Source organism: Leopardus geoffroyi, chromosome B1, assembly GCF_018350155.1.
Source record: "Leopardus geoffroyi isolate Oge1 chromosome B1, O.geoffroyi_Oge1_pat1.0, whole genome shotgun sequence".
NCBI classification, from domain to species: Eukaryota; Metazoa; Chordata; class Mammalia; order Carnivora; family Felidae; genus Leopardus; species Leopardus geoffroyi.
The window spans coordinates 79250495-79264377 of record NC_059327.1 but is presented as its reverse complement, the minus strand read 5'-3'; the positions used below and the strand labels follow the sequence as shown (position 1 = coordinate 79264377).

At 38.6% G+C, this 13883-nt stretch overlaps 1 protein-coding gene across 3 annotated transcripts in view; it reads left to right on the top strand.

Moving 5' to 3' along the window:
- ARHGAP10 (Rho GTPase activating protein 10) overlaps positions 1 to 13883 on the top strand; it is a 325048-nt gene that overhangs the window by 100632 nt on the left and 210533 nt on the right. For all 3 annotated transcript variants that reach the window (XM_045466135.1, XM_045466157.1, XM_045466146.1), the window contains exons 4-5: positions 4493 to 4564; positions 12823 to 12924. In XM_045466135.1, the coding sequence (XP_045322091.1) occupies positions 4493 to 4564; positions 12823 to 12924 (174 nt within the window). The remainder of the gene's footprint in view (positions 1 to 4492; positions 4565 to 12822; positions 12925 to 13883) is intronic.

The window sequence follows — 13883 nt, the reverse complement described above, 5'->3', positions numbered from 1 at the left end:
GCCTAGTAATGTTCGTGTTTCTCTAGGAAGTGCTCTGCTCACGGTTTGTAATGATATTTTCCTTCATTCTCCTCACTATTCAAACTTTTTCCCATGCTCAACCTCTCTTGTAAGTGATCTTGCCTTGTATTTCATGGAAAAAATAACCATCAGGTAGCAACTCCCCAGCCTCTCTTCATGAGATCTTCACACTCATTTGTATTGATACAGTACTTGTGTTCTTACTTGTTATTACATGGGAGGGACGGATCCCTCCTCCTGTGACAGGTCAACACCCATGCATGGGCACCATCTCATCTCCTCCCACCTTAGAAATTTGGAACCATCTTTTCAGGATTCTTCACGTGGGCATTTAGATGTTTTACTATCTTTTGGGTGTCTCCTAGTATCTTAGATTTAGCATAATTCCTTAGTGCTTGCTCCTAGCTGCTTTTGCTCATAATTTTCCTATTTCAATAAATAGTATTTCTGGTATCCAGTTGTTCATGCCAGAAATCTGGGAGTGATCCTGGGAACGCCCACCTTTCCCACATTCAGTCCATCACCAGTTATTTTGATTCTATCTGCAGATATCTCTGAAAACTCTATTTTTGTTATCATGACCTTATTCCAGCCCCCCATCCTCTGTTATATGTACCATTCTAGAAGCCTCTTGGCAGGTTTCTCTCTTTCCATATTTCCTCACTTCTAATCTCTTTTTCTCAGAGAATCCAGAGTAATCTTTAAAAGATCTAAATAATCATTGTGTTAGTGCCTGGCTTAAAAACCTTCCGTGGCTTACATCATACCCAAAATGAAAGAACTCATTCCCTGGGCTCTCAAGGTCCTATATGTTCTGGTCCCTTGTCTTCACTCCTGTCTTTCCATTTACTTCTTTGTTCTTTATGTCCCGGCCACACTGGCCTTTTGCTGTTTCCTGTAATATACAAATTTCTCACCTCAAGCCTTTACCTCTGCTGGGTTCAGGCTGAAAACAATTTCCCTTGTTCTCTGCACCCCTAATTCCTTCTCATCTTTCATATATGCACTTAAATGTCATTTCTCCTCCCTTCCTTTTTTTTTTTTTTTGGCATCTTTTAATCTCATTTTTAAAATTTACATCTAAATTAGTATATAGTGCAACAATGATTTCAGGAGTATCTACTCCTTAATGCCCTTTACCCATTTAGCCCCCTCCCACAACCCCTCCAGTAACCCTCTGTTCTCCATTTAAGAGTCTCTTATGTTTTGTCCCCCTCCCTGTTTTTATATTATTATTGCTTCCCTTCCCTTATGTTGATCTGTTTTGTGTCTTAAAGTCCTCATATGAGTGAAGTCATATGATACTTGTCTTTCTCTGACTCATTTTGCTTAGCATAATACCTTCTAGTTCCATCCATGTAGTTGCAAGTGGCAAGATTTCATTCTTTTTGATTGCCAAGTAATACTTCATTGTGTGTACTCCATTGTGTGTACATCTTCTTTATCCATTCATCCATCAGTGGACATTTGGGCTCTTTCCATACTTTGGCTGTTGTTGATAGTGCTGCTATAAACATCGGGGTGCATGTGTCCCTTCCAAACAGCATACCTGTATCCCTTGGATAAATACCTAGTAGTGCAATTGCTGGGTCATAGGGTAGTTCTATTTTTAGTTTTTTGAGGAACCTCCATACTGTTTTCCAGCGTGGCTGCACCAGCTTGCATTCCCACCAGCAGTGCAAAAGAGATCCTCTTTCTCCGCATCCTTGCCAAATCTGTTGTTGCCTAAGTTGTTAATGTTAGCCATTCTGACAGTTGTAAGGTGGTATCTCATGGTGGTTTTGATTTGTATTTCCCTGATGATGAGTGATGTTGAGCATTTTTTCATGTGTAAGTTGGCCATCTGGATGTCTTCTTTGGAGAAGTGTCTATTCATGTCTTTTGCCCACTTCTTCACTGCATTATTTGTTTTTTGGGTGTGGTGTTTGATAAGTTCTTTATAAATTTTGGATACTAACCCTTTATCTGATATGTCATTTGCAAACATCTTCTCCCATTCTGTTGGTTTCCTTTTAGTTTTGCTGTTTCCTTCGCTGTGCAGAAGTTTTTATTTTGATGAGGTCCCATTTTTGCTTTTTTTCCCCTTGCCTCTGGAGACGTGTTGAGTAAGAAGTTGCTGCGGCCAAGATCAAAGAGGTTTTTGCCTGCTTTCTCCTCGAGGATTTTGATGACTTCCTGCCTTACGTTTAGGTCTTTCATCCATTTTGAGTTTATTTTTGTGTATGGTGTAAGAAAGTGGTCCAGGTTCATTCTTCTGCATGTCAGTGTCCAGTTTTCCCAGCACCACTTGCTGAAGAGACTGTCTTTATTCCATTGGATATTCTTTCCTGCTTTGTCAAAGATTAGTTGGCGATATGTTTGTGGGTCCATTTCTGGGTTCTCTATTCTGTTCCATTGATCTGAGTGTCTGTTTTTGTGCCATTAAATGTCATTTTTTGGATGGAGCTCTCTTTGGGTAGTTTTTTCCTTATAAATCCTCTACTAAATTCCTCACCTTAGTTCTTTTCACCATTCAAAGGAATTCCTAGAATTTGCAGCCACACGTTTTCTTACATGTTCCCGTATGCATCATGTCTTCCCTGCTAGACAGTAAGTTCCAGGAGGGTAGGGACTGTACTTACTTTGTTCATAGTTGTGTCTCCAGCACCTGGTGCTGAATGCTCGCAGATACTTGTTTCATGAAATACAGGGTTTATTGGGATGACTGCTTGGAAAGGGGAAGTCCTGTTTGGTACTTCATTGCAATGTTGTACATTGGTTAAGGTTAAGCTTGGACTTACATGATTTTGAATCTCTTCTCCTATCTTCTGTGAACTTGAGCACTTATTAGCCTCTGTGTTCCCAGCACTGTCATGCTGGGCTGACTTCTTTCTTGAGTGGGCCATCCACCCTGGAGAATGTATTTATATATATACTTATATGTAGGTTTATTCGGAAAAGGAGTAGGCTAGGCAGTGACACTGGTGCTAATAGAAATGCGCCTTAAATTATTGTGAGATGTTGTGTGTCAGATGGATCCCTTTAAAAACGTATGGCAGAACTTCTCATATCTGCTGGAGGCATTCCATATTGTTCTGAGTAGTTGGGATTCCTGGCATGTGCTTTGTCCCTGCTCTGTTCTTTAGGACAAAGGACTTTCTGGTTTGCCATTGTTGTAGGTCACATGGTCAACAACATAGGGAGGATAAAATGAACGTAGTATTTTGAAAGTGATCCTTTTCTCCTGATTAGTTGTTGCTCTTCTTTCTTTTCTCTGTTTTTTTCTTTCTTTTTTTTTTCTTTTTTTTTTCTCTGTTTTTTTCTTTCTTTTCTCTGTTGCCCCAGTTCCTTGATAGTTAAGTTATAAATTCTCAGAGTGGGAGTGAGTGGAACCTAATTTGTGGCCTGGGGAAGAGAGTTCGAACTCTAGGCATCTCGAGTAGGCATAGTCATTTTTTGAGGATTCCCTATCTTGAGTAGGCATAGTCATTTTTTGAGGATTTCTTTGGGAGAAATCCTTATCTAATGGAATATTGCAAAGGAGCTTTTGGTTAAATTCAGAATCCTTTACTTTTCTAAGTAACTTAGTTTTTCTGTAATTTAAAGCTTGGATTTCTGGAAGCCTTTGTGTGTGTGTGTGTGTGTGTGTGTGTGTGTGTGTAAAAAGAGGCATGAAACTTTCTTGTAAAGTGTTGTGAAGTTTCCTTTTCTATTCTGGATATTTCTGATCTTCCGGAAATACAGGGTGAGAAGACCACTACTCACCTGCATACTCTTCAGTGCATTTTCGTTAGGTAAATATTCCCTGTGATTTTCATTTTCAGCATTGTTTGTTGCATGTTCTTGTCTTCAAAGGAAAAGCCCCAAAGCAGCCAATAGAAGAACGAGTGGTTGGAGTGTGTATATGGCTCCTACCACATTGACCTCCTTCTGTACTGTTTGCCAGCATGCCCAGTATTTACTTTGTTGTGAGCTCCAGGGACTCTGCTTTGCATATACACCTTCAATCCTTATGAGTAATTTTCAGTCAGACTGAGTGTGTAAATTTGTAGCCACAAACTGAGTCCTTACATAATGTAGTCTGATCACTAGTAAAGGAATGTAATTGACTTGTAAATTTCTGAGGAGGGGGAGGGAAAAAAAATCTCCAACAGAAGTGTTCTGTTAATGAATGTGATAGACCCCTTTGTTGTTTAAAGACAACCAGCTTGCTATTTCCCTGAAGAAAGAGCTGTGTTGGGACTGTTGCACATTTCCCTGGCACGTTGCCCCACCTCCTCTTCCCTGAAAATATTTATGGAGATCCAGTGTGTTAATAAATTTAGAAGTCATTTGATGGTTGCATTGGCAGTGTGAGATAAAGTAGTTAAAATATGTTGTTCATTTTATTTCTGGGTGGGGTGGAAGAGGGAAATGAAATACTGACTTTTTTTTTTTTTTCCTCTTTGGAAACCTAATACGATGTTCTTTTGTTATCATTCTCATTCTCTAGGCATTAAGTGTAACCGAAACCCTGATTAAACCTTTGGAAAAATTCAGAAAAGAGCAACTTGGAGCCGTAAAGGTTTGTGTCTAATTTGAGCACACTTGTACGTGGAAGATGGACGTCCCTCTGCTGCTTCACTGTACTCTTGATTCGCATTTGGCGGCTTGGAAGGAGATGCTGGAGTAAACCATCTGTTGTTTTATGTTGTAAATGTGCTTTTTCCCCTTGGGGGGTATGAAATTGTAAACCAAACAAAAACACCTGGACGGAATAGTAAAACCTCTAGCAATCTTTGGCTACACCTTCCCATATAGAGGTTTGAAAATATCTTTAACCAGACCTCACATGCACTTGGAATAGAAGCATCTTACCTCTGTGGGGAGTACACTGATTTCCTCATACGCCTCAGTTTTATGGAGGAATGTAGCGTTATGTGAGGGTTTAAGATTAGAAATGCTGCTATACCATGATGCAATAGTTTCCTATTGAAACTAGGAAGAGAATATTAGGTTTTGGGGACATAATTTCCTTCAATTTAACACAGATTTACTGAGCTTCTCTTAACGTGCCAGTGTTGTTATAGATAGGTGCTGGGGATTCAGAGGTGGGTGAACAACAGCCTGCACTCAAGGATCTGGAAGTTAGCCAGGATTTCTGGGAACAATTTGGTGACTACCACAGGGAGCCTGAGATATATTTAGCAACTTCCAATACCAATGAGCTTTGAAATTATCCCAGAGAAATAATTTCCACCAACGTTTCCTGAATTTTGTGCATTCACCTGAGGGACAAAAAGTAACAATCATGTGTTGACTCTTTTTGGCTTGGCCCAGAAGAGAATAACATCACTTTTAGGTAGGGAAGAGAGTTTTTACATTTGGATTCTCCCCCCTCCCCACCAGTGGCTTGGGGTTGTGAAGCTTTTTTTTTCTTCATCTTCCTAAGCAAAATATTAAATATTAATATTTAATATTTAAATGGTTTTGTACAAATAAACTTTGTGGCTTCAATGACTGTAGCTATACAGATGGGCCCAAAGAGTGCCAGCTTTTTAGTTGCTATTTAAAGAATCATTTCTCCTGTGACTTGTTAAAATATTAGATACATTTCCTTTTAGCATACTATTTTACCTTTTTAATGAAGGGCTATGTTTTCAGAGGAGATTAGTCAGGCACCCTCTAAGTCCTCTTCCTGGATTGTTTGCTGAGTTCCATGAAGCTGACTGTGTCTTCTGGATTTGCAGCAGGACACTGGAGGTCTCCTTTCACACCTGTGACCTTGGGCAGATAATTGGCTTTATAGTTCCTTATCTGTAAAATGAGAGATTTGGGGATTTGACTGCTCTACTTTGTATTTTATGATTCTGTTTTCTCTGATCTTGTCTTCTTTAGGCTGTTTTAAAGGTCGAACACCTTGACTGTTTGTTTTCTAACACTTCATTAGCAGGTACTGAATGTAAACAGTGTCCGTTTCTTATTAATTGGATGATGGTGGTGGTGAGTGAGCATTATATTATGGAAATGGAAAATGAATATGACTTAATATATTTTCTTTTTTGTTTGCCATCCACCCTACTGTTTTTTGTTTGTTTGCTCCATGCCCAATGCCCAATGTGGGACTTGACCTCACAGCCCTGATAGACTATGTTCTAGCAACTGAGCCATCCATGTGCCCCCCTACTGAGTTTTTATAAATGTCTAACCTTGAATTTTCTATTGACTGACTCCTTCTCCCTCTAAAACTTTTCCTGTTTCTGATGTTGTACTTGTTCAGAGTATATATCCAGCAAGCACCTCGCAGAATAGCTTGCCATGTTAAAAGAAGTTATTTTAATAATTTTAGTCTATGCCTTGAGTTGTTTCATGGCCAGATTCCATCCTGAAGTCCCCCCCTTTTTTTTATTCCTTCATGTTCACTGTCTTTAAGTTTGTGAAGGATTTATCATATGTTCTTGTTCAGTACAGTATGTGTGTTGGCTGTCATACTATGGATACTATTTGAGGAGGCAAGTCCTTGTGGGTCACAGGGAGAAGGCCTTTTTTACTCAAAGTTTTATATGTTAAAGAATAGAGAATGGTGATGTTCTAGGTTATATAGTGCTATGTAAGCTTCTGTCTCTAGACGTTCAGTGTTTAAATCTAGATTGTTCTGTGTTGAAGAGAAAAAGGCTGTGCTTTCTTTATTTACTACCGGCCTCCACTCTTGTCTTAATATATAAAGTATCTGATAAATAACCTATTCCACTGATAATTCTAGAAGAGGGTTTGTATAAAGGTTTGTAATCTGGATCCTTGGTTTTCTACATCTGTACTTCTTGAATATTTCATCATGTTTTGACAAACCTATATTTTTATTCACTCGTTAATTAGGACACTTAAAAATAACTTTATGTAAGTTAAAGGTCTTTTTAAAAAAGCAGTTTTTATGTGGGGATTAAAAAAAAAAAAAGCCTTTAAAAGTTGACCACAGCAGAATGTTTCAGATCTCCTTGTTAGAATGTGGATCTTCTCTTTCTCTTCTCCTTCCCCACCTGTTGTGTCCTACCCTCTGCCTTTCAACTGGAGCTGTTTCCGTTCTGTTCACTCTTAGTTTCTCGGGTTTCCAGAATCTCAGTGATGTGTTTAATTTGTGGTTTTAATATGTCTGAACTGCTAGGTTTTTGCAAGCTGGATTTTTTAAAAGCCCTGAGCTATTCTTTTCTACTGTTGGCCTCCATTTGGATTTGTTCTCCTTCCGTCATATCTGTTTGGTTTGGGCTCATTCCTTGGTTCTTGGAGGTTCTGCTGATTTTCTTCCATGCTTGCCAGGTTCTCCTGTCTGTTGGAAAAATTCCATTTCCCATCGCAGGACACAGGTCCTTCTGTGCTGTGTCACATGAGGTTCCTGTTCAGAGTTCCCTTCACAGCCTCACTCAGCTTTTACTTCCTCTGCAGCTCTTTCCTTTCCCCAGGGGCTTGTCACTTACCCTAGTGTCTGCACAACACTTTATCCAGAGCCATTGCTCATTAAATGTCGAATTAGCCACTTAGTCAAATTAGGAAACTAGTATGGGCACTGAACGACATAGGAGCCTAGTAGGCCGTTGTGTAAACTCTGTAAGAAATACCCCAACTTGCTATGACTTACATTGGGAGAATTTAAGATTTCTTTTGTAGATATTGGAACAATCCAGTAATGAAAATGTGGTCTCGTGCAGGTGGCAGCATGCATGCAAATATCAAACAGATGCAACTAAACTATTGATAATCGAGCCAACTCAAATGCTAGTCTGAAAGAGCCAATTACTATTTTATTCACTGGAATAAAAAAATGTAACCAGAAGGGTTGAAAAAGATGTTCATTTCATATAACTTACAGCCTCAGCCTTTCAGAGACCCTTGTGCCAAATTTCTTTTATATTTCTTTCCAAGATTATATCTAATGACTAAATATTTAATAAAAGTTGACTTCCTGAGATTCTGTCAGTGAGTGAATATGAGTGAAAAGCAAATCTACTTAAATAATTTCTCAAATTATGTTTGACAAAGCAGAAAAAAATGTTGACTTAATTACATTTTTTTCATTTTAGTTATAAAGCACTTACCAGCACCTATCGTAAGGGAAGAGTCCCAGTATACAACTATGAATTAAAACACTAGTTGGCCTTCAAGACATGGTCAACTCTGGGTGTGGGGGAGATGCAAACAAAACCAAACCAAACCAAACCAAAACAAAACAAAACACTAAAAAGTGCTATAATTGAGGTAAGCATAGGTGCTCTGGAACATGCCCTATTGTCTCAACTTGGAGTGCCAGGAAAGTCTTTCAGGAAGACCTGCTTCCTTCTTGTTTGAATCCCATTTCTGCCCCTAAATTAGCTGTGTGGATTTGGGCATTCATGGTCTCCAGCTCTCAATTTGTTGATCTTTACAATGAGGCTAATGACCCCTGTCTCAGAAGGTTTTTGTGAGGATTAAATGAACTTTATAGTGTATTTCCCATGCCTCGAGAGGGGCCTGGCCTACGTGGTTGCAGTTTATCTTATTATCCCATTTATGGCTTGCTCTGTGTCATCTTGCCAAACAAGAACCGCTCAGGTTTTTGTCTACTCTGCATGCTGCAAGCTTCAGAGGTGACATGCCAGAGTACCATGGCTTATGACCCTCCTGGCCAGGTAGTGTGAAGATGATGGATAGGTGGGTGACCTACCCTGCACAGTAGCTCAGGGTACCCGTCAACTTTGTCATTTTTGGTGCCACTGCAGCCACAGGCTTCCTTCTCTCATCCTCTGACAGATGTCTCCTGGGTGTGGAGTTAGGTGCTGGATTCTGTGGGGGAGGGAAAGCTGAATTCTCATTTCTTTGGGTAGGCTGCAGGGACTTAGAGAAAGGGGGAGAGTGAGGTTGGATAAGGCAAGTGAGTTGTCAAACAGGGAGAGGTGACATTTGGTGCAGAAGTTAAGGGAGGGTGTGCTATTTTCACCACCATTGAGTGGTAAGGGGGCGCTTCATGGACGAGACGGCATTTTTATCTGGGCTTGCAGGATGTTGGTAGACCAGGGGAGGGTAAGAACAGAGATTACAGAACTCTTGGGTATCAGGCTTGGACATCAGGATTGCAGTTTAAAAGGTGTTCCTGCCAAGTATATGTGTAATATGAATCTTGTTTCTTGCATGGGTGGTATCCCCGCCCCCCATCTCCTTACTTAAATAAGGGAGGAAGAGTTGGAATCTCTAAGAAAGTATTTAGTTCTCCAGACTAGTCACGCCTTGTTATTTTAATGTTTATCGTTGTAAAATAAGCTCTTTCATTTCCTCATCCCAGGAACTTTGTAAAATAACCAAAACATTTTTAAAAAGTTACCTGGTAACTTTAAAAAGTTCCCCCCTTTTTCCAAAGCAAATTCTAATGCTCTAAGGAAATGTGGACAATTCACAATCTCAAGCTCTTGTGAATTCTTTATATATTCCTTATTCATTTTTCCATGGAAATACTAATATGTGATTTTAGCAGAAAATTGCTTAATCTTAAGAGTGTTTTTATGTATTAGGAATATTTACTTCTTTTCTTATATATTAATTGCATCTTCTCCCTGCTTTGTCGTTGGTCTTTTAGCTTGTCTGTTGTGTATTTTTTGATATTTAGAAGTTCTCATGGCTTCTTCCATTTCTTTTTTGCTTAAAAAGTATTGTCTGTTGTGAGATCTGATGAAACTGTTCTTTTTTATGGTTTCATTTTTTACTCGTGACTCTTTCAATCCATCTGGAATTAATTTTGATATGAGACATAGTTCTCTATTTCCAAGTAGTTAACTAATTATACCAACACCATTAGTTGAATAATATTTTTTATCCAGTGATTTATGATACAACCTTAAAAAGTATGTTTACTTCTAATATATTTAAAATATTAAGTTTTGTTTCTTAGGTTTCTGAATTCCCTTTACCATTTATACAGCATACACCTTATTTGGTTTCACTGTTGTTTTTTTTTTTTTAATGTTTATTCAGTTTTGAGAGAGGGAGAGGGGGAGAGAGAGAGAGAGAGAGAGAGAGAGAGAGAATATGAGTGGGGGAGGGGCAGAGAGAGAGGGAGACAGAATCTGAAGCAGGCTCCCGGCTCTGAGTGGTCAGCACAGAGCCCGATGCGGGGCTTGAACTCATGAACCATGAGATCATGACCTGAGCTGAAGTCGGCCGCTTAACCCACTGAGCCACTCAGGTGCCCTGGTTACACTATTTTAAGTAATAACTGTTCTTTACTTTTTTTTGGGGGGGGGGTTGAGGGGGTCATGGGGCATGGGCATAGGTTTTGTAACCAATTACAAGCTTTCAGTGAATCATAGTTAACCTGTAAACATAATTTTGTTTGTCTTACTCATGTTAAAATGTAGAAAAAAAAAAAAAACGATTGCCACTATTTTATTTTTTTTAATGTTTGTTTATTTTTGAGACAGAGAGAGAACATGAGCAGGGGAGGGGCAGAGAGAGAGGGAGACATAGAATCTGAAGCAGGCTCCATGCTCTGAGCTGTCAGCACAGAGCCCAATGCAAGGCTTGAACTCATCAACTGATGAGATCATGCCCTGAGCCGAAGTCAGATGCTCAGCCGACTGAACCACCCAGGTGCCCGGTAGTCACTATTTAAAAATCACTGGGTTTTTCGGCTTTTCCAGAAAAATCAGATGACATGGCTTGTATACTAGCCTATACTCCCATGTGTAACACAAAAGCCATATGAGCACAAAGAAACAATACTACCCTATAATGGCATTGAGAACAAATGCAAGAAGAAATAATTTTATTTAGGTCTTAGGATTTAAAAACAAAACACAGCAGCATTTGTATAACGCCATACCAAATGCGGACGAACGCATTTCCACTCTTGTTGGTGGGTGGAATGTTCTTTCTTGGCTGAATTCTTTCTGCATAAAGCCTTTGATACCCCCGCTTTCTTTCATTCTCAACTTTACCCACGTGTTAACTTACAAACCCCACTGCTGCTGAGTGTGCTGGGTGTTTTGACTGCTCTTTTTAGATCACTGCTTCCTTTGTCCTGTTCTGTGATTCTGATGAAATCAAATGCGTAAAAATGTTTTCAGTGTTCCTGGTAAGTATGAATCTGCACTAGGGAGCATTTTTTACTACACGATCCTGCCTTGCGGTAACCGTGTGGTGAATGCAGCGGAATGCCTTCTCTTCCTGTTTTGTTTGAACGTGAGAAACATGCTCAGAGAACGCTGTGAGGCTGGTGCAGTCACAGTCCTAAGTGGCCAGGACGAGAGCTGGTTTTCTCACACCAGATCCAGCATGCATTCCACCCTATCAGCTTGTTAAAATAGTGGAGATTCTGAAACAGTGGCCATATGTTTGTTTTACTTTATTTTTCTGTGAGTCACCAAAATAGTTGATGAAAACTGTAGTAATAAAAAGCAGAAAAGAGAGTAACTGTGTATTCATGCCTTAAACTTTTTTTTTAAATAGTTGTAAATGAAACCTAGAGAGCGTAAAGAAAAAGTGCTTCTGTGTCAACAAAAGTGTGACTGTTGTCACACGTAGGTGTCCATAGGGTCACAGAATTTTAGGATTGGATCTAAAAATGAGCAAGTACGAAAAAAAAAAATCCCTGACTTCTTCAGTAAGAAAACTAAAGTTCTGTGTTGTGAATTTTTTTTTTCAAAGTTGTGTAGCTAATTTGTAATTCAACTTGGAATAGAAATGGGAAGAAACATCCATTCTTGAGACTGACTGTCTTCCCTCCGTGTGGGATGAGCCAGCAGAGGCTCTGTCCTAGGTTCCCACAGTTTTTGTAGTCCCATGTCCTGAAAAAATAATGACAAATGTGAAGAAACAGACTTCTCACGTGCTTTGTTCAGTCTCTTTGCCTAATAAGAAAAAGATCATATCAGAAAAGATGGGAAATGTTCGTTTTTGCTTTAGAAAATAGAAGTTGGAAAATAGGGAAGAGAATGTTCCTTTCCAGGAGCCCTTGGAGAGTTAGGGAGAGTTTGAAGTTAATGGAAACATTTTGAGGGCATGAGGACATAGTGTGCTCTCGTTGGTGCTCAGAAATGTTTATTAAAAATCCACTTAAATTGGCAGAGGAGATCGTCTGTCTTTTCTGTATTTAACCGTTAGGATACTTGTTTTCTCAAAAAGCTTCTATCGACAAAGGAAGCAAATGCTGGTTCTAGGCAGCACCTGAGAGAGGTTTGTAATGCTAATCACAGAGTCTCAGTACAAAGGTGTCAGTGTTTACCTTATGCCCTGTAGACTGATCTATTGATACATATTCTGAATAGTGTTACAGAAATCACTGGGAAAGTTTGGGAAAGGAGATGATGTTTCTGATCAGAGGGTCTTATTGTTAAATTCACACTGGACAATTAAAATCTTTCCCAAGATTTTTTCCCCCCAATTGTGATGATGCTTCCTTTTTTTATGTAGACTAAAATTTACTCAGTTTTAAAAGAATCCCATTTCTATGCCAAAATCTGCACAAGTTTGCTGTTTTAACCCTGTGTTCTTTTTTATTATTATTTCTTTTAATGGGGGACAAGTGACATGGTGTTAATTCTAAGCACTGAAGTATGAAGAGTTGAAAACTAATGTGCTCGGTAAAAAGCCCATTAAAGGAAAAAAAGAAAAGATGAGTGACTCTTTAATCCTAACGCTGCTTTGATGATTCGTAAGCAGTGGCATGGGTACAGATAGATTTTTCAGATAGCTTCCTCACACTCGGTGGTACTTTATTTATTTTTAGATACTATTCATATCTTGAGCTTCCTAGTAGATAAACTTTGCGCATACATTTCCCCTCCTGTTTAATCATAGTTGTCTGTGTTTTCTGACTTGTAGGAAGAAAAAAAGAAGTTTGACAAAGAAACAGAAAAGAACTATAGTCTAATTGATAAGCATTTGAATTTATCAGCCAAAAAGAAAGACTCACACTTACAAGAGGTATTGTTTTTATTTTTCTGTTAATTTATTCCTAAATTCAATGAGCAGTGCATGTCTTTTCCATTTAAAGTGTGCTTTTCTTTTGTGAACTTTTCATCTAGGGATGAAAAAAAACCGAAGAGGTAATGCCATGAATTAAGGGAAAAAAAAGTTCTTGTGGAACAAGACGCAAAATAATGAATACATCTTACAGTGATTAATTCAGTATAGATTCATAGTATTAACATTTTTGATTCGGAGTATATTTTCACGGGAACAATTTTATCCAGCGTTACTGAAGAACGGGTATATTATTTTGGGGGGAATAGATTCATTAATTGGCTTTCAAGACTGTGAAGAAATGAATTTAATAAGCTCATATACCATTTTGTTTTTATGTGAAGGCAGCATTAATCTTATGTAATGCTGAAGATTCAGGAAGTTCAGCTTTATTGGAAAAAGAGCATCTGCTTTACTTGTGGTAATAGACTAATTTTTTTTTTTTTTTTTTTTTTTTTTTTTTTTTTTTTTTTGGAGGGAGCCATGTGTAAGGAGAAAGGAATTTATATCTTATCTCTCATTTTGTCTGTCTTTCTCTTTTCTAAATTCCCTGGCACTTGTGTTTTCTCACTCACACACTTGAATGGAAACTCAGTGGTTTGCAATTTGGAACATATGTTTTCATTAAAAATAATGCTGTTTTGCAGCTGTTGGGATCTTGACTCATCCCACAACAGTGTGATTTTTTTTTCTTATTTGTTTATTTTTAAACACCTAAGGAATCTGGGCATAATATAGCATTATAACATACTTTTACTGAAGTATCATCAAAATGATGCTAATAACATTGGCTCTAGTATAAAGCTGGTTTATATTTAAATGTCAGATATTTAGTTGCACACTATGTGTGTGTGTGGTCATTTTGACATTCCCCACATGTCACATTTACTTTTTCCTCTTCAATAACTTTGACATTTGGA